Source organism: Cydia pomonella, chromosome 23 (assembly GCF_033807575.1).
Source record: "Cydia pomonella isolate Wapato2018A chromosome 23, ilCydPomo1, whole genome shotgun sequence".
Classification (NCBI taxonomy): domain Eukaryota; kingdom Metazoa; phylum Arthropoda; class Insecta; order Lepidoptera; family Tortricidae; genus Cydia; species Cydia pomonella.
Genome location: NC_084725.1, coordinates 5,195,814 through 5,217,591, shown reverse-complemented (window position 1 = coordinate 5,217,591; position 21,778 = coordinate 5,195,814). Strand labels below are relative to the sequence as shown.

Below are 21,778 nucleotides of genomic sequence, written 5' to 3'. Positions count from 1 at the left end.
CGGTTGTATGTGGTCACAATACGCACAGGTAAAGCCAAAAGGTGACACTTTATTACGAAACAAAAAGTTTAGATCCTTTTCGATGTAGGTAACTTAATTTTAAATGGAGAAATATTTTCTCTGAAATTTAGCTTTAGGCCAATTCAAACATACATTCTGACATCAAAAATGATATCAGGTCCGTGCGTCTGGTTTACGCCAATACATGTACGGACAAGTACAAGCGAAATGCACGCGCGATACATATAATTTTGACATCACGTTGTAAGTTTGAATTGGCTTCTCTGACGATGATAGACGTGTAAACTTACAGGCGTGTCTCACACCATGACGAAAGCCTCTTGCCCGCGAAACAGGAACGGGTGCTGGTCGATCATGGTCTGCACGATGTCCTCGAGGTAGGGCCGCGTCATCTCGAAGCGGCCCATGTCCGAGAACTGGACCGGGAGGAGCGTGGGCCACCAGCAGATGGCGAGGTTCTTGCTGTCCATGGAGTTCAGCTTGGAGTTGTCCGCCACCCTGAATGAAATATGTGGCGTTAGTAGGCTGAAGCACACATTTTCCATTTATATAAACAAAAAACGCAAGGATAAACATTGTACTAATAGGTCATTAAAATTATAAAGCTATGTTTTGTACATATTTAAAAAACTACAAGTTACAATTTGGTGCCTTGACCAGGATACATAATGGTGAATTTCTCGTTCTTGTTTTTGTAATGAAGTAATCATTAGAGAAATAACAATTTAAAATCAATGCCAATGCTTAAAGAACATTCGATAGCACATGTTAACATTGTTAACCATTAATAAATAAAGAACATCGCCTCGAATTCAACAAAATTATCCTGATACATAAATTTTCTTCAGTTTAATTTACTAAAAGGTTTGAACAGTATTTAAAATAAATATATTATTATGGTTTATGGTGTTTTCACCATTACATTGTACACCAATATATAGATGATTAGCGTGAATCTGCTTGTTTTGTCACTCGTTACCAATTAGATGATCAATGTGGTTTTATGGTATTTAAATTAACCAAACATACACTTTTGTGGGAGATTTTGTGGCTTTTCCACAATATGCCATCTATTAGGTACGTTAGTAGAGAGTTATACAACATGCCGTCTAACAAACTGTGCTAATATTGTCTCTTGGCTGACGGGACAGAATAACAAAAAGAAATAGTTGTTTCACCCACTTTATAATAAACAAAACAGACATAGCTTAGGTACGCACTGTAAACGGTAAACAACAACGCCGACAATGGCGATCTGACAGTTAGCGTTAAGGCATGTCATCAACGCTAGAGCTTATGATGGCATACCTGGCGAAGTGGTCGAGCACGTAGTCCAGCGTGGCGCGCGCGACGCACGTGAGGCTGTTGTTGAGCAGCGAGCACACATACCTGGCGAAGTGGTCGAGCACGTAGTCCAGCGTGGCGCGCGCGACGCACGTGAGGCTGTTGTTGAGCAGCGAGCACACATACCTGGCGAAGTGGTCGAGCACGTAGTCCAGCGTGGCGCGCGCGACGCACGTGAGGCTGTTGTTGAGCAGCGAGCACACATATCTGGCGAAGTGGTCGAGCACGTAGTCCAGCGTGGCGCGCGCGACGCACGTGAGGCTGTTGTTGAGCAGCGAGCACACATACCTGGCGAAGTGGTCGAGCACGTAGTCCAGCGTGGCGCGCGCGACGCACGTGAGGCTGTTGTTGAGCAGCGAGCACACATACCTGGCGAAGTGGTCGAGCACGTAGTCCAGCGTGGCGCGCGCGACGCACGTGAGGCTGTTGTTGAGCAGCGAGCACACATACCTGGCGAAGTGGTCGAGCACGTAGTCCAGCGTGGCGCGCGCGACGCACGTGAGGCTGTTGTTGAGCAGCGAGCACACATACCTGGCGAAGTGGTCGAGCACGTAGTCCAGCGTGGCGCGCGCGACGCACGTGAGGCTGTTGTTGAGCAGCGAGCACACATACCTGGCGAAGTGGTCGAGCACGTAGTCCAGCGTGGCGCGCGCGACGCACGTGAGGCTGTTGTTGAGCAGCGAGCACACATACCTGGCGAAGTGGTCGAGCACGTAGTCCAGCGTGGCGCGCGCGACGCACGTGAGGCTGTTGTTGAGCAGCGAGCACACATACCTGGCGAAGTGGTCGAGCACGTAGTCCAGCGTGGCGCGCGCGACGCACGTGAGGCTGTTGTTGAGCAGCGAGCACACATACCTGGCGAAGTGGTCGAGCACGTAGTCCAGCGTGGCGCGCGCGACGCACGTGAGGCTGTTGTTGAGCAGCGAGCACACATACCTGGCGAAGTGGTCGAGCACGTAGTCCAGCGTGGCGCGCGCGACGCACGTGAGGCTGTTGTTGAGCAGCGAGCACACATACCTGGCGAAGTGGTCGAGCACGTAGTCCAGCGTGGCGCGCGCGACGCACGTGAGGCTGTTGTTGAGCAGCGAGCACACATACCTGGCGAAGTGGTCGAGCACGTAGTCCAGCGTGGCGCGCGCGACGCACGTGAGGCTGTTGTTGAGCAGCGAGCACACATACCTGGCGAAGTGGTCGAGCACGTAGTCCAGCGTGGCGCGCGCGACGCACGTGAGGCTGTTGTTGAGCAGCGAGCGCAGCGCCAGCAGCCGCCAGCTGCGGTCCTTCAGCTCCACGCCGCCCGCGATGCAGCCGCGCATCGCTGGAAATAAACCACCGCTTCATGCCAAATTGCCGCTCGGGAGTCACTACATCAAGTTTAGTGTAGACATGAAATAGTATTGAACCGATCAGGAGTCCACCCTGTCCGCGATGCAGCCGCGCATTGCTACAAATGTATCAGTTGTAACGAAATTTTTTTAGCCGTATTAGTATTTGTTTTGAAATAAAGAATGTAGGTGTTTGTTCATTTTATTGATTCCGGGCATCTAGAGGAAGGCTGTGAAGTTGTTTCCACCATTGGTATCGATTCATTTGTTCGAACGTTTGTTGGTTATCACAATGGTCGATAGATGGCGCCGTTTTGAGTTTGCATTTTGTTCTTATAAAATAAAGACTCGTTTTTACCCATCTACTAAAATTAAAACGCAAATAAATATTTTATTATTCGTCATTTTTCCTTTTCAGGAATTCGTGAGTATCTTTTTGTTTGGAACATGTTTCCAAAACTAATTCAACATCATACGAGTACGTGTAACGAAACGCAGGGTGAGAGAATCTGCATTCTGAGTTGTCAACAGTCATTTTCATATTAGAGGAGATACAGTGAAGGACAAATTCGTTGTCATCAATGGCCAGTGTGCTAGTAATATAAAGAGAGTTAAAGCAAATACGCACAATCTTTGTCTCTCAGACCATGACAAAGCTCAGACTATCGACATAAAAATAAGAAAAACTAGACCACGTTTTCATTGGTTTGAATTTAAAAGAGATTATTGTAAAGAAAACATTGCTAAGTTCTGTGAATGCATTTCAGTTTTATCCTTTTCTGATATACTCACTACTCAAGTTTTCAATGACGCTTTTACTTCATTTTATGATTTATTGTGCCTTTTCTATGAATTGTGTTTTCCTTTAGTCAAGGTCAAAGTAAGTAATCGTCAGTCTAAAATCAAATGGCTAACTAAGGGAATAAGAAAATCTTGTAAAACTAAACGTAAATTATATATGGAAACGAGACTAACAAAGTTAAATAGGACTCAGACCAGACAGCTATTTAAGGTATATACTAAGCTTCTAAGGGACTGCATTCACGCTTCCCAAAAAATAATTAATAATAGGTATATTTTAACCAATAAAAACAAATGTAAAGCCACTTGGAATATTATTTCTTCAATGACATGTAATTATAATAAATATAATGATTTTGATTGTATACAATTTAACAATATGATTTATAATAATCCACAGGACATTTGTAACTTATTTAATGATTATTTTATTGACATCATACATGAGAATGGAAATAACAATAGCGCACTATCTACTATAACTTGCAGCTATAATAATCCAAATTCTATATTTTTATGTCCTGTAGATGAAAGTGAGGTGTATAAAATAATTATGTCATTGAATAGTAGTAAATCATGTGGCTGTGACAATATTACAACAGACTTACTAAAATAGAATGCATCTTATTTATGTTATCCCCTGTGCCATATTATAAACCTCTCATTTCAACAAGGTATTTTTCTGGATCAACTTAAATTATCAAAAGTTAAGCCTCTGTTTAAAAAAGGTGATCGCAGCAATATCAATAATTACAGGCCAATTACATTAGTTTCTGTTTTATCGAAGATAATGGAAAAGGCCATGTGCGTCAGATTAACGGATTTTTTTGACAAACAAAATATATTTCATCCTAATCAGTTTGGTTTCAGAAAGGGTCGCTCAACTGAATTGGCATGTTTCAACTTTATCAAGTATGTAACTGAAGCTATTAATAATAAAGTACCCATTATGTCAATATTTCTAGATCTAAGTAAGGCATTTAATAGTGTAAATCATTATATACTTTTAAGGAAATTGGAAACCTATGGCATAAGGGGTCCTGCGCTTGCATGGTTTAAAACTTATTTAGAAGGTAGAAAGCAACGAACGGAGATCTCAAAAATAGTCAAAATTGGAAACAAACTTGTAAGAAAAAACTTTATTTCCGATTTTCGTGAAAATCTGTGGGGAGTACCACAGGGGAGCAATTTAGGTCCGTTGCCGTTCATAATTTATATTAATGATCTCCCTCAAGCAACCACCTCAGAGTGCATCTTATTTGCAGATGATACGACTGTGATGGTAAAAGGCGATGAAATTTCTTCATATGAAGAAAACATAAATAAGGCTTTAGGTGAAATATGCCAATGGACTAGCCGCAATAATCTCAATATTAACTTAAGTAAAACTCATTTTATTCAATTTCAATCATACTATGCACAAACAAGACAATTAAATGTTATTTGTGATAATACAGAAATAGAGAATTGTGATGACATTAAATTTTTAGGTTTACATATAGACAAGAATTTAAACTGGAAAAATCATGTGGATTTCGTGTGCAAGAAGTTGGACAGTTTCGCATTTGCCATAAAAAAAACTTAGAATGACTGTCTCTACTGAAGCTGCTATCACGGCATATCATGGTTATATATCATCATTATTGAACTATGGGCTATTGCTCTGGGGGAATTCCGTAGACGTAATTAGACAAAAAAAATGCATTCGTGCTATAGCTAATATTTCAATCACCGAGAGCGCTAGGCCCATCTTTAAAAAACTAAATATTTTACCGCTAACATGTATGTACCTACATAAAAAAAGCATGCCTGTTTGTCAAAAAACATCCTGAACTCTTTAGATGTAGGTCTGATGTTTTTGCAGGTAACCAAAGAGCTCAATACATGGGACTATTGTACCAACCTCCTTGTCGTACTGCGATCTATCGTAAAAATGCATATAATATGTGCATTGTACTGTACAACAACCTTCCTCAAGACATGAGGCAAATGGAATATAAAAAAATTGCATTAGTGATCACTAAATGGCTAAATGAAAATTGTTTTTATAGTATCCAAGAATTTATGAACTTTCAATTGTACAACTAGCTAATAACTAACATTACTATTTACATAATTATTGACTGATTTGAATTTATTTTATTTGCATTGTAATTTATTCGTGATTATTGTATTAATTTTAATTTAAGTATTATAGTTAAGAAAATGTTATCTCATTGTTAACATTTTCATATTAGTTTGTATAATTTTTGCATGTCGTTCACCGACTGAATACTCTATTACCTAATGTACCTTAACACCCTGTACTGTATGTTGTTTTTTAAGTATTCTGGCAAATAAATTAATTCTGATTCTGATTCTGATTCTGCCACCTTGTTCTAAATCGCGGCTTTAACCGCTTAATCAGGATATAACTTTTAGTTATCATAACCTCTGAGGGCCCCATGCATAGACAATTAGACATGAATGCACGGATATCCCGCCGGCTTCTTTTATGCATCGGGTAAGTTGCTCATCCGCCGTTGCACGATTCTAACCCTCGTCGAGGATCAGCAACGCTATATTCTTACTTTTTGTAAATTATTTTCAGGGTCCTCTGGTTAGGTCTCCGCCTTAACCTTTCAAGAGGGAGTCATTGGTTTAACCCTTCAGTTACCTAATTGGGTAAGGGCGTCGACATCAGCGCGAGGTGTGCTCCAGGCCGCGCCGAGCTGGTGCTTTCCTCGTCGGCTTGTCGAGTGTGGACGTTTGGAGCCGGCTGCTGTGGCTCCAGGGTGGTGGAGCTCACCGCCAACGCGGCTGCAGGGCCCAACTCTCGTTCGTTTTCCATTTTTGAGTTCAGAGTGTTCCCTATTTTTTTTTATAAGGCGCCCAATATTTAGTATTACCAGTAGGTTAGTTTAGGCCTCCAACCCTCGCCCACCTGGGGAAGCATACACCTGCCGCGTGTGTGGACGTGGGATCCTCTCTCGCATAGGGCTATACAGCCACGAACGCAAGTATCGTTACCAGGATGCTGCTTAAACCATCTCAGATGAAAAGGCCTCTTACTATTAACAGTAGTTTACCGAGGTCTTCCAGCATTTTAAATACTACGACTGAGCTAGTTATCCTACAAAATATTACCTAAATAAGCCTACCACTAAACCGGAAGGTCAGATTGTAAGTTTTTTGCCTGTTACCATGTCGGTAAAATAAATATATTCCATAGTTTATATTTCCTTTTTTATTTTAAACCTCTTTAGGCCCCCAAATATAGTTTCAACATACACATACATACACACACATACTGTTACATAGTTTCAAATAGACGCACAAGTCAATAGTAAATTACCGTTATATAAACTGCTTGATATAAATTACAAATTTAATTACAACTAGTACCCGGTACGAAGATGCCCCTAATGCTCGTAGCATTTCCACACTGGATTACTATGGATAGTCTTTGTTTGCACCAGGAACGACTCGCAGCCCTCCCCGCCTGCCTCGCGTGTACAGCGCTTCGCATCGGCTCCCCACCAACCCGCCGTTTCTACCGCGAAATGAACGAACATGTACATTCGCCATCAGATATATCAGAGTGGTCAGAGTGCTCACAAATATGTGAACACGCCTCTATTTTCAAGGCGTTAGAGCGCGCGTTCGATATTTTTGATTACCTTAGGCGTTCCGATGTATCTGATGGCGACTGTACCCCGAGCAAATTAGAGCTTAACCGGGGACGGTTAGATAGGGGTCCTGTGTTTTATGTAACAGCCGTATGAAAGGAAAAAACACTCACGAAAAACTATGAAGTCGCGCGCGCGTTGTATTTCAAAGGCATGACGTCAGTGGCGTGCCTAGAATTTTGGAGTAGGGCAAGCCGAAAGATGTGTTTTCATAATAACCTGTCCAATCTTCACTTTTCGCACTCAAATGCATGTGCTAGCCAGTCGAGGCGATCTAATCATAGCGCACTGAGGTACCTATTATACTATTAAATAGAATTTTACAAACATATCAGCAATTATAAACTTATCTTTATCGCGCCAGACAAATTATATAAGTCGTCATAGCCAGAAGCATTCCAACCGTTAATGTCGTTCGAAAAAATGGGCAACACCAGCAATAGATACATCTTATTTGTATGGGATCAACTAACAATCCAATGTGTTTTGATTTGTAACCGGCGGATGCCCTAAATATTTATCTCCTATGCGACTGACTCGTCTGAGAAATACACAAGTCAGTTGTTGGTTTTGACGCGGAAATGATATCCCGTTTTTCTATACGTGGACGCATCTCATCACACAAGGAACAACTTCACATATTGTTAACGAATTAGACACTTAAACAAGTCCACACTCACTGATTCACTTTAAACAATTTAAACTTTCGACCAGGGATCGGAACCGGTTTTTTGGAAAAACTTTGAAATAAACATATATTTCGGTTTATTTTATACTCCAAATATAGGACTCGGTTGTGTTTTTAGATAACGACTTCGTATTATTAGATTGCCCAATTAGAAATGAAATAATTAACAAAGAACGAAAAAATACCGTTTTTGTTCCCATACAAAAAATACCGGTTTCCGATCCCTGCTTTCGACACAGAATAATAGTAATTCGACTAGTCAAATAATAATACACCTGAAGTTGTTCAGTAAACGCGCGCTCGTGCACAATTATGCTGCTAACTTCACACTAAAAGCCCGGCTTAGTTCGCCGTATAAGATTGCTATACATACCAACAAATAGTTACATTCGTTATCGTCCCGCTCTAGCCTAGAAACTGTCATCTAGGCTAGAGCGGGACGAAAAAGCAAGCCCGGTTGCAAGCCGACGAGTGCGAGCAGGATAGTTCAAGATAGATCCTACGACTAATTTCTTTCGCGCGGACGTGGCGCCACGGCAAAAATTTGCAACCCGCTCGCGCCGCAGTGGCTTGAATTCAATAATACGAGTTCTTTTGGCGCGCGGTTTAAAAATAATCTATATTGATCTTATCACTACGTAATTTCGGTAAGGCAACTAAGGCAAGCCCGGCTTTTGGGCTTGTATGGAAGTACCGGCACTGCATGACGTAAACGAACTAACAATATGGCGTACGCGAGGTGATTGTGTTTAGTTTAGAGAGAATGTTTTTTTTTTTTTCTATGATTATTAAGGGATTCACAGACGTGTGTATGAAGGTGTGTCTACACGTCTGTGTGGAATTGTGGATTGAGGCTGTTTTGTAGCACATTTTTGTAGTTTTAAATAACTGACAATAGATACCAAGTTAAATTTGTATATGAAAACTCACCCGCTATGTCCTCTAACTGCTCCATGCTAGCCTCGTCTAATAGCGGCGGCAACTTCTTCGAGAAGAAGTCCTTTAACGCAGTAGCCACGGCATTCACTGGGATATCTAGAGAATCCAGGTCCACGTTGGGATCTGAAATATGAAGCAACAATAAGGCATACTGAATTGATTAAGTATTCCTAGCGCAGAAACTAACTGAGACGGATATTAAGTTCAGTTTTTTTAATTAACTATGATCGAGTTTCGCTTCAGTAGTCAAATCGATTTAATGAGTTATATGATCAGTGCAACTCTTTCATAATTTTTGTACGATTCCTATCAAACAGATGGAGTTGGGGCGCATCTTACTATTGGCACGGCGCTTCCATTGAAATATGGAAGGTACTGTAAAGAAGTTTTTAAATACTTGACCCTAATAGTAACGCCGCCGTTAAATATGAATTATACAGTCGGATGCACAAGTAACTGACCCCTCAAGATTGAAATGTGTATACAGAGGGGTGGTAAACTATTTCTGCACTGTACATTATCGAGTGTGGTACCGAACAGGACTGTACCTTCGTTAAATTTGTTGAAGAGCATATCTACGTGTGCGCGGTTACCGGGCACCCGGTACAGGCCCTCGGACGCGAGACCTTCTCTCTCGATGAACTGTACGCACTTTTCCACGAATAGAGGAACCCCGTGCGATCCCTGAAAATAATATTAATTCGTAAATCCTACTAATTTTATAAAGGTATTTTGTATGTTTAGATCCCGCAAAAAAAACTAGAGTCGGACCAAGCTAACTCTGCATGGCATGTACAATTACAAAGTGTGTCCATGTCTTTATTAATATCAAATTACAATTAAAATATGACGTTTAAGGACACCGATTCCATCATGTTGTTCTATTCAAAACGGAGTTCAGGGACTGGGTTGAAATTAGACACAAAGACTGTAACCAGGAGAAGTACGCGTACTACTGTGGGTGGGACAGTTTGCCCTTGTGGCTTATTTCCTGAATAAATGTTGAAGTTTACAGTCAGACCAAGATAAGTTGGCAACGATTTCGACAGCCCGGACAGTGTAAGTGTTATTGTAAACGTCAAACTTCTAAAAACTTATGACGTTTACTTAACACTTGCACAGGCTGGGTTATCAAAATCTTGTTAACTTACCTTGTATGGAAGGTGGAGGTAAGGAAAGAAATCTCCATATACCAAAAAGTGTCATCAAAAAACCTTAAATAGGTGGCGCTACAATACCTAGAGTACTTGAACAAAAAGATCAAATCATAGACAGCGCACTTCACTCCGTCAATAACGCCTAGGTTCTTAGCTACTCTAGCGCTACTCGGGAGAGATTTGGAACTATTATTTATAGCTGACAGCTGGACACTTTTGCAACAGTTCTATCATAAGAGATTCCTCTCCTCTTAAATCCACACTCCATATTACCTTGGTCTGACTCTAACGGACATTAACAAGTATGACAAAAATGAATGGAATGCGAAAATGTGTCAAAAATAACAGATTTTTCATAGGTATAGAAATAAATATGGAATAATTTTTTGTGTTATGAGTATAACCCATCTATAGTTATGTACTATCATTGCTTACGTTTATATTACAATTTGCAACAGATCTTTGTCCAAAGCGAAACAAAGTTTAGCCAATATTTAATCATATTAGATTATCCAACAATTTTTACCTGCGGTCCCCAGTTCGCCGCTGACGCCGTACTCGCCATTTGTGATGAGTTCTTCTTTGAGTCTTTGCTTTTCGAGAATTCCTGAAGACAAAATAACATAACATAGATAAGAAAAAAAATCTTCTTGGATTTAAAACATTCAGTTCAGTTAAAAACAACAGCGCCATTCGAAAAGGTTCTTAATTTGTTCAGCCACTCGTTTTTTTCCCGCTTCTCGAAAAAACTGTTGTATTCAGGTTAGAATAAGGGAGTTTTCAGAAAATAGTGTGAGTTGTTAAGAAAAGTTAATTGCTGTCAGTTTTGTAACGATAATTAAGCATTAAATTACAATAAAAACTTGGTTATGGTGTTCAATCCATAAACTATAAGCGATATTACTATGTAAAAAAACCGGCCAAGTGCGAGTCGGACTCGCGCGCCGAGGGTTCCGTACAAACCTGTAGATATAAGTAAAAGTTCACCCATCACGACAATCGGGTCACATCAATTATTAAAGATATTTTAACTATAAACTAAAACTGAAAACTAACAAATAATTTACGGTTTTCGCAATTTTTCCTTTATCTGTGCTATAAGACGTTGCTTCGTACCAAATTTCAAGATTCTGAGTTCACGGGAAGTACCCTGTAGGTTTTGCGGCATAAACGGCTGTATCTTTTGATTGCATTGGCTTAGAAGTTTGATTTTTTCACAGCTCCAAGGGACAGTAGACCTGAGTATTTGATATAAATGATACTTTCACGCGTTCCTGAGAAAAAGGGCCTTGACAGACAGACAGACGGACAACAAAGTGATCCTATAAGGCTTCCGTTTTTTCCTTTCGAGGTACGGAACCCTAAAATAGGCAAAAAGGTGATTTCCATAAAGATTTTATGCTTAATTGTCTTTTTTTTATTTTTTTTTATTGTCTTTTATTTATTTAGGGACTTTTAATCTAAAGATTATGCCAGTCCCATCGTACCTTAAGCTATGTAAATTACAATCACGCATCAATCACGGCCTGACAGTATACTGACTAATAGAATGACTAATAAATTGTACTCTCTACCAACTGATATGTCTTTGAGGCTGCAATGGATTCCCGCACACGTAGGATTAAGAGGAAATGAGGAGGTTGACATTTTAGCAAAAGAAGCCTGCACAATTGGAGCAGAAGTTTATATTACACCAGACTATACAGAAAAGTTACATAAATATGCTTAATTGTCGTTACAAAACTGACAGCGATTAACTTTTCTTAACAACTTACGCTAATTGGGTTACACTATTTTCAGAAAAGTCCCATTAAGTTCTTAGGGCGATGACAATCTGAAGAAACACACCGAAAAGGACCGCTATTCATCGGTGTGTTATAATTATAACTGTTTTCCAACCTTGGTTCCCTTTGATTCTAGTAGGTACGACGCGCTCCGAGTCCGGACGGCCTCTGACTCCACAATTAAATACAAACCTTATGCCTGCGATCATGCTTGCTGAAGGGATGGTGCCTCCGCCTCGTATCAGGGGCACTGGACGACGAGTTGTCTTGTGCCGACGACGGGTACTCGCCCGCCAGCATCTGAAACACCATACAACAACACTGTATGCACTATTCACACGAGCCGGGTAGATACTTGCAGGTGAAAAAGGAATTTGAACTGTATGTGCTGAAATTAAGTTCCATAATTCAAAAAAAGCGGCCAAGTGCGAGTCGGACTCGCGCATGAAGGGTTCCGTACCATTTAAGACGTATTAAAAAAAATCTACTTGCTAGATCTTGTTCAACATTTTACCACTTTGGACACACATTTTACCACTTTGGAACTGTCTCTCGCGCAAACAATTCAGTTTAGAAAAAAAATGATGTTAGGAACCTAAATATCATTTTTGAAGACCTATCCATAGATACCCCACACGTATGGGTTTGATGAAAAATTTTTTTTTTTAATTTATTGACGTATTAAAAAAAAACTATTCACTAGATCTCGTTCAAACCAATTTTCGGTGGAAGTTTGCATGGTAATGTATATCATATATTTTTTTTAGATTTTTCATTCTGTTATTTTAGAAGTTACAGGGGGGGGGACACACATTTTTTCACTTTGGAAGTGTCTCTCGCGCAAACTATTCAGTTTAGAAAAAAAATATATTAGAAACCTAAATATCATTTTTGAAGACCTATCCATAGATACCCCACACGTATGGGTTTGATGAAAAAAAATTTTTTTTTAAATTTTTATGACGTATTAAAAAAAAACTACTTACTAGATCTCGTTCGAACCAATTTTCGGTGGAAGTTTGCATGGCAATGTATATCATATATTTTTTTTAGATTTTTCATTCTGTTATTTTAGAAGTTACAGGGGGGGGGACACACATTTTTTCACTTTGGAAGTGTCTCTCGCGCAAACTATTCAGTTTAGAAAAAAATGATATTAGAAACCTAAATATCATTTTTGAAGACCTATCCATAGATACCCCACACGTATGGGTTTGATGAAAAAATTTTTTTTTTTTAATTTTTATGACGTATTAAAAAAAAACTACTTACTAGATCTCGTTCGAACCAATTTTCGGTGGAAGTTTGCATGGCAATGTATATCATATATTTTTTTTAGATTTTTCATTCTGTTATTTTAGAAGTTACGGGGGGGGGGGACACACTTTTTACCACTTTGGAAGTGTCTCTCGCGCAAACTTTTCAGTTTAGAAAAAAATGATATTAGAAACCTCAATATCATTTTTAAAGACCTATCCATAGATACCCCACACGTATGAGTTTGATGAAAAAAGATTTTTTGAGTTTCAGTTCTAAGTATGGGGAACCCCCAAAATTTATTGTTTTTTTTCTATTTTTGTGTGAACATCATAATGCGGTTCATAGAATACATCTACTTACCAAGTTTGAACAGTATAGCTTTTATAGTTTCGGAAAAAAGTGGCTGTGACAGAATCGGACAGACAGACGGACATGACGAATCTATAAGGGTTCCGTTTTTTGCCATTTGGCTACGGAACCCTAAAAAACGCTGCACACGCAGATCTAAATGTGTCTAATATTATTCAAGGTATTTGGGTTGTTAAGGGCTGGTTTCAAGTGGCAAGTAGCTTATTCAGTAATGTACTGAATAAGCTACTTGCCACTTATCTAACAAATAAAGTCATCGTTGGCGTTTCTCAATCTTCAAATATGCTTAAATGGTAGATAAAGTGCTAAGTTTTGCAGGAAGTTTTATCTGGCAGTTAATCTATTTGTTAATTAGCTATCCAATACTTTACTTGGAAATTGTGAAACAGGCCCTTAACCTTTCAAAAGGTTATATAACCTACAGTAAAAGGAGTAACATCTTCGAACTGCTTTAAGGTTCGCTTTTCATACACAAACAATAGCCTATCACCAAAATAACCTTTTTTTGCGCGATTTCTGTATAAAACAAAGGTTTTCTATCAATTTAGAGCAAACGAATATTCGAAGGTAGATGCATGCGCACATATTTATGTACTGTGACGTCTTAGCTCTGTTGTATGACAAGGTGGTTAATAAAATACAAATTATGATCGTGTGCTTGCCTAGCCACCTGCCCGCCATGACACATCCCAACGGAGTGTCGACTTTTTTTTTTTTTTATACTACGTCGGTGGCAAACAAGCATACGGCCCGCCTGATGGTAAGCAGTCTCCGTAGCCTATGTACGCCTGCAACTCCAGAGGAGTTACATGCGCGTTGCCGACCCTAAACCCGCCCCCCCTCGTTGAGCTCTGGCAACCTTACTTACCGGCAGGAACACAACACTATGAGTAGGGTCTAGTGTTATTTGGCTGCGGTTTTCTGTAAGGTGGAGGTACTTCCCCAGTTGGGCTACTTGTAGGTAGTTGCCCAACCACATCTATTGTGTAAACGTCACATGTACTAATAGTGTGTAATGAATTCATAAAACGCAATTGTTTTTTGTATGGAAAACGAACCACCTTAAACACGGTCTTACCATATTAAATCATAAATCATAAATTTAACAACAACACATTAACAAATGGATTTAGCGTCATTGTCACAGGATACGCTATTTTAACACATTCACAGCCAGACAAAAAACGGCGCACTACTCCAGAAACCGGTGGTCTATAGCTGCGTACAAAACAACCCTCCCAGCGGGTTGTCTCGATCTGAACAAAGTTCACGAGCGCCCACCAGGTGGGTTCCCGGCAGTGAATGTGTTATAAGCACATAATACACAGTACACACATTTTTCTCAACGGATCATTACATCCAAACGAAAAAAGGCAATTAACTACGATATGGAAATTTAGAACCAAGAACAAGGTGTAATCATCAGAGACTACCGAACATCAGTAATTTTAAACGTATAGTAAGCCTGGTATCCTGCTAATGCGTTCATGAGTAATATCATTGTGTTTGGAAGACCTGGATGCCAAGCGCCATCTCCGTAAGACGCGACCAAGGCCCTCGTATACCTATACCTACAACCCAGCTGGTCAGCTTCATTGCGCACCATGCGATCGCATTTTCAAAACCAAATTTGGCTTTGCAAGCCATATTAGAGCTTTCCATGTTTCCGAATAAAAACAGTTGAAGGAGTCGCCGTCGTCGGATACGGCGAGGAGGACTATATATAAGCGTCAAGGTCTAATCTTTCCTGTACAGTCAAGTGCAAAAATATGTATCGAATGAATCGCCTCATAAATATGGTACTACGCTCTTATTACACTGGAATAAGATGCTATGGGACATATTTTTGAGTAAGATGTGTACACCCATATTTTTACACTTGACTGTACTTAAAGGATTATTAATATTTATTAGGTGTATCAAACTGCTACTACCAATTTTAGAATAAGATTATTGTATGTCGTATTCTTGGTGTGCATTGCCTAACAACCCGGGTACGTCCTTAAACTACGTCCAAAAGAGAGGTATGGGCATTGTGAATGTCATCTCGCTCTGTGTGGTAGGGCACAGCACAGCGAATGTCATTCCAGATCTAGAGCATAGCATAATACACATAGGAAGTACCTCCACCTTACAGAAAACTGCCGCCAAATAACACCAGATCCTACTCATAGTGTTGTGTTCCTGCTGGTGAGTAAGGTTGCCCGAGCTCAACGAGGGTGCAGAGGGTTAGGGTCAGCAACGCGCATGTAACTCCTTTGGAGTTGCAGGCGTCCATAGGCTACGGAGAGGCCGTATGCTTGTTTGCCACCAACTTAGTATAAAAAAAAAAATCGCAAGAGCAATTTGACACTTTGTGCGTCAGGGTGATTGTGAGTATGTCCGTAAATTCGGCTCTATACTCAATTTTTATAATGAATCTCTATATTTGGTTCTATACTCCATTTTTGCGACTGGCTTTACAAAATCAATAAAAACCGTTTTAGAGTAGGAAGATTAGAAAGAAGAGAGGGTTTCATATAGAGATACTCGTCGAAAACGTAACCGTGGTCTACACAGGTGAGAACATTAATTACTAAGAATATTAGTCTAAAATAAAAACAGAAACCTAGTTGAAAAAGCAGATTTTTTAAAAATTTATGAAAAATGTAATTTATTTTTCTGCATATTCTCCTTTTCAGAGATAAGTTTCCTTTCCACTCAGAAAATAGTTATTTGTTTTACAAGGGGGCAAAAGTTGTCGTTTAATCGGTTGTGCTGCTTTGATACCCGAGCAAGCGAAAGATTCCAAAATTGAACCACGAGGGTAGCGAGTGATTCGAGAAATGGCATTTTGAGCGTTGCAAGGGTTTCAAGACACGAGGGTTAAACTTTGCCTCCGAGTGAAACATAAAAAATTTCCCCACACCAACGCGAGGAAAATACTAACTTTGAAATACCAAAAAACAAATCCAAATGAACGTAATAAAAAAAATATCATTCAAAAGTCAATTCTACTAGCTAACATGAGGAAACAACTCAAAATTAACATCTGATTACTTTGCTGCCCGAGCTGTACTCGCTGGCCGCTGTGTATACCAGTACTCTGTACAGTGTGCAACAGTAAGGCTCACCTTGAGCGTGGGCTCGTGGTGCGGCGGCGGCGGCAGCGGGCGCGGCTCGCGGCGCCGCGCGTCGCCGTCCGAGCTGCCCGAGCTGGACTCGCGGGCCGCTGTGTATACCAGTACTCTGTACAGTGTACTACAGTAAGGCTCACCTTGAGCGTGGGCTCGTGGTGCGGCGGCGGCGGCAGCGGGCGCGGCTCGCGGCGCCGCGCGTCGCCGTCCGAGCTGCCCGAGCTGGACTCGCGGGCCGCTGTGTATACCAGTACTCTGTACAGTGTACTACAGTAAGGCTCACCTTGAGCGTGGGCTCGTGGTGCGGCGGCGGCGGCAGCGGGCGCGGCTCGCGGCGCCGCGCGTCGCCGTCCGAGCTGCCCGAGCTGGACTCGCGGGCCGCTGTGTATACCAGTACTCTGTACAGTGTACTACAGTAAGGCTCACCTTGAGCGTGGGCTCGTGGTGCGGCGGCGGCGGCAGCGGGCGCGGCTCGCGGCGCCGCGCGTCGCCGTCCGAGCTGCCCGAGCTGGACTCGCGGGCCGCTGTGTATACCAGTACTCTGTACAGTGTACTACAGTAAGGCTCACCTTGAGCGTGGGCTCGTGGTGCGGCGGCGGCGGCAGCGGGCGCGGCTCGCGGCGCCGCGCGTCGCCGTCCGAGCTGCCCGAGCTGGACTCGCGGGCCGCTGTGTATACCAGTACTCTGTACAGTGTACTACAGTAAGGCTCACCTTGAGCGTGGGCTCGTGGTGCGGCGGCGGCGGCAGCGGGCGCGGCTCGCGGCGCCGCGCGTCGCCGTCCGAGCTGCCCGAGCTGGACTCGCGGGCCGCTGTGTATACCAGTACTCTGTACAGTGTACTACAGTAAGGCTCACCTTGAGCGTGGGCTCGTGGTGCGGCGGCGGCGGCAGCGGGCGCGGCTCGCGGCGCCGCGCGTCGCCGTCCGAGCTGCCCGAGCTGGACTCGCGGGCCGCTGTGTATACCAGTACTCTGTACAGTGTACTACAGTAAGGCTCACCTTGAGCGTGGGCTCGTGGTGCGGCGGCGGCGGCAGCGGGCGCGGCTCGCGGCGCCGCGCGTCGCCGTCCGAGCTGCCCGAGCTGGACTCGCGGGCCGCTGTGTATACCAGTACTCTGTACAGTGTACTACAGTAAGGCTCACCTTGAGCGTGGGCTCGTGGTGCGGCGGCGGCGGCAGCGGGCGCGGCTCGCGGCGCCGCGCGTCGCCGTCCGAGCTGCCCGAGCTGGACTCGCGGGCCGCTGTGTATACCAGTACTCTGTACAGTGTACTACAGTAAGGCTCACCTTGAGCGTGGGCTCGTGGTGCGGCGGCGGCGGCAGCGGGCGCGGCTCGCGGCGCCGCGCGTCGCCGTCCGAGCTGCCCGAGCTGGACTCGCGGGCCGCTGTGTATACCAGTACTCTGTACAGTGTACTACAGTAAGGCTCACCTTGAGCGTGGGCTCGTGGTGCGGCGGCGGCGGCAGCGGGCGCGGCTCGCGGCGCCGCGCGTCGCCGTCCGAGCTGCCCGAGCTGGACTCGCGGGCCGCTGTGTATACCAGTACTCTGTACAGTGTACTACAGTAAGGCTCACCTTGAGCGTGGGCTCGTGGTGCGGCGGCGGCGGCAGCGGGCGCGGCTCGCGGCGCCGCGCGTCGCCGTCCGAGCTGCCCGAGCTGGACTCGCGGGCCGCTGTGTATACCAGTACTCTGTACAGTGTACTACAGTAAGGCTCACCTTGAGCGTGGGCTCGTGGTGCGGCGGCGGCGGCAGCGGGCGCGGCTCGCGGCGCCGCGCGTCGCCGTCCGAGCTGCCCGAGCTGGACTCGCGGGCCGCTGTGTATACCAGTACTCTGTACAGTGTACTACAGTAAGGCTCACCTTGAGCGTGGGCTCGTGGTGCGGCGGCGGCGGCAGCGGGCGCGGCTCGCGGCGCCGCGCGTCGCCGTCCGAGCTGCCCGAGCTGGACTCGCGGGCCGCTGTGTATACCAGTACTCTGTACAGTGTACTACAGTAAGGCTCACCTTGAGCGTGGGCTCGTGGTGCGGCGGCGGCGGCAGCGGGCGCGGCTCGCGGCGCCGCGCGTCGCCGTCCGAGCTGCCCGAGCTGGACTCGCTGGCCGCTGCAACAATAACACACGTTACAACAGCTTACTCTTGACTTTATATCGCCAGTGCTTTCTTTTAATGTGTCTGTATAGGTTTATATTTATACACAAGGCGACTCGCGGTCACATATTGCTATTTACTAGAACCCGTATAAGTGATGAAGACCCATCGGGCGTACACAACACGCCAGGCCACCATACAAACCGTTTTTAGCTAAAACGTATGACTCAGCTTATGGGTCTCGGGCCTGGCGCACACGGTAAATAAATCACCGCTTATGAAGCCAGTTGCACAACATTATGCAACACTTTTAGTAACCACCTTTTTTCTGTACCTATCCAAAAAATATTGCAGTTGGTAAGAATGAACGTTTTTACTTTTTTCATATTTAACTTGCTGTGTTTATTCTTGTTGTTTTTTGGGTCAAATCGTAACTAAATTATATTTCCCATATTACTCCAAAATACATCTCTAATTGACTACATTTCATATTTCTGACCTTGTAATTTTATTGCTTCTTTACATTTTAATTGAAACTGAATCGATTCATACGCGGCTTTGACCATTTTAATAACGATTAGTGGATAGTAAAATTTATCTTTGTATTGTTTTTAAATCATTACGTCGCATTTAATTGACAATGTCAAATCTAATATTATGACAGCAATTTTTTTCTTGTGGCGAATGGCAATGGCATTTCACCTATTGTGCCGTAGAATTGGTAAAATTACAACTTTATTTTTATTTTATTTTTGTATTTCTTGTAATAAGCGATATTAAATTTATATATATATATATATATATATATATTGCAGTGTTCAGAAAAAAAAATCTTCGAAATCATATGTAAAATTTGACCGGGGGGATGGGATGAATCACTTTTAAAACTCTTGTGAAAAATACCATATATAAAAGATAATACCGCCGCCGCTCGGATGCATTAATTATTTATTGTCCAAGTGTGTCCGATAAGCTTACACCTGGTCGGTCATTATCTTTGTTTTGGTAAATGTCATTATAATAGTAACAATAGAGCACGTAAAATGTATTATAAGTACTTACTTTCTAATCTACCGTAGAAACCACGAAGACGTTTTAAAAAACTTATAAATATTTGTCACACACTATTATGATAATACAATATTAGTTAGTGGTGACTGTTTCAACTGCCTTGTTTTATATTGAAAAAAAAAATGAATGAATAATAACATCATTGTTAGTAGGTAGTTGCCTAAGATACAATACAACGATCACCAAATATTATGACATAATATACAGTGGGAGAAAAACCTCGTTGCCTTACAACTCACACAAAACAAAATATTATTATCCTACGGTTTGGTAAATGTTGCTTGCCGTCATCCAAACAGTAATCGGTTGTAAAATGGTACAATATACAAATATCAAACAGCTTCAATATGAAATAAGCTCTAAAAACCAGTCAATAAAGTTTATTTTAGCCTGCTGCCGGAAACATTTGTTGTTCTTACAAGTAGCGCCAAGTGACGATGACCCATACCCTGAGCCATGTCAATAACTTTTAAAATATACATATTTTTGGTCTCTTTGAAATATGCATTTTTCTGTTTGCTTACAACGCGTATGTATCTAGAATTTCAGTATATTTACTATGTTGCACTGATAGTAAACCAAAATTGAATATCCTAGGCTCTATTTTCATCAAAATAACGTGTTTATAATTTTTTTTATCGTAATATACCTTATATAAATGGTTGTTAACTTAATGGATACATACTTTATTACGTCTAATTATGTTTCAATCAAAATTTCTTCAGGATTCCATATGAGTCACTGGCCCTGCGGAACTGTTTGAGCATGACCCATAAGTTGAGTCGCTGGCCCTGAATGGGTTAAGTACTGTGGAGAAACATAACTTCGTATGAAAATATTACATTTATCGTATGATGACACCGCCATATTTTCGCTGCAGACTAAAATAGAGTTTAATTCAATACCAAAGAACGTATGTCAATGATACCCTAGGAGTCCATATTGCCACAAGGTTGCGTAAATAGCATTTCTTGTAATACATAGGTAAATTAATGTTGTATGCGTCTAAATTAGTACGAACCTTTATCCTCCTGAGTTCTCGCTCTATAACTCGTAGGCAACTCCGGCGGCCCCACAAACATGCCCAGTTTAGGCACCCTAGGACTCTGTACGGCCACTAGGTTGCCTAGCGACCGCTTCTTGTAGTGTCTGGGTGCGTGGTGTTGCGTGCGCCTCCGCGCGTGTGCGCGCGCCACGCCGCCGGAGGCTTCGCTGGATCCGGAGCTGTCGGTTTCTGAGAATGCTGGAAGGAGATGGATCATTTTATACATGTTGCTTAACCCCTTTCCAGGCCGCACCAATCTACAAGGTTTTCCCAAAAAATCTAAATATATTCCAATTAATCCAGCTTTGATGATTCATTTGAAGACACGTAACATTTCCTGAAAGTGTAATCTAATTTGAACCTTAAATCGGAATGCTAAAGTTGAAATTCTAATGGCGCGTATGTGGTCGATAAATCGTACTATGCCTGGAAAAGGGTTAATAATATGACAGCGACGGGAAATCAGAAACTGTAAGAGAGTACTAAATGTCCTACATTTGAGGGTTTTATTATAGTCATATCCAGGACACGTACATTTCATGCCGTTGACGGAAAAATGACGTCACGCTACATAGAGTATAATTCCAATTAATATTTTCGTAATAATGAATCATTTGTCACGTTTGCTCACGAGGAACCCGAAAGAATTTTACAGTGTATTACTAATCACATTTAGAGACTAAAATGTCATATAAAGTTTTCTGGATTTCGCCTAGAATTATAAGATGTAATGTTTTGAAAAGATGTGTCCCGCCGAGTTTCTTGCCGGTCCATATTGGGATACCCTCCTCCAATTGAGGGGGGATTTAAATCTCGGGTCAGAGGTGTAGGGTTAGAGCCGGTGTAGCTTTGACGTTCATAAGCGCAATGTAATATGCCGATTAGAATAATAAACTATCTTTATCTCTTTATCATTACCAGTTCACCGGCCGGTATCGGCCTGTCAGTTATTCGCAATTGTCAGCTTTTGCAAATAACTGACAGGCCGATATCGTCCATCGAAATGGTAATCAGTGGGCCCCCTAAGAACCCATTCTCCCAGCAAACGTGAAAAATAAATTATTCAGAATAAATAATTTTATTTCGCAAAAGGATCAACTGCAGTTT

General features: G+C 42.4%; 1 protein-coding gene across 1 annotated transcript in view; it reads right to left on the bottom strand.

Annotated features, from left to right (window-relative positions):
* LOC133530769 (rho GTPase-activating protein 190) overlaps window positions 1–21,778 on the bottom strand; it is an 83,219-nt gene that overhangs the window by 6,847 nt on the left and 54,594 nt on the right. Inside the window, exons 32-39 of the mRNA XM_061868837.1 lie at window positions 20,648–20,869; window positions 18,472–18,569; window positions 11,920–12,027; window positions 10,470–10,550; window positions 9,335–9,470; window positions 8,778–8,909; window positions 2,545–2,683; window positions 312–519 (exon numbers count right to left, since the gene is read on the bottom strand). Coding sequence (XP_061724821.1) covers window positions 321–519; window positions 2,545–2,683; window positions 8,778–8,909; window positions 9,335–9,470; window positions 10,470–10,550; window positions 11,920–12,027; window positions 18,472–18,569; window positions 20,648–20,869 — 1,115 coding nt within the window. The 3' untranslated portion in view covers window positions 312–320. The remainder of the gene's footprint in view (window positions 1–311; window positions 520–2,544; window positions 2,684–8,777; window positions 8,910–9,334; window positions 9,471–10,469; window positions 10,551–11,919; window positions 12,028–18,471; window positions 18,570–20,647; window positions 20,870–21,778) is intronic.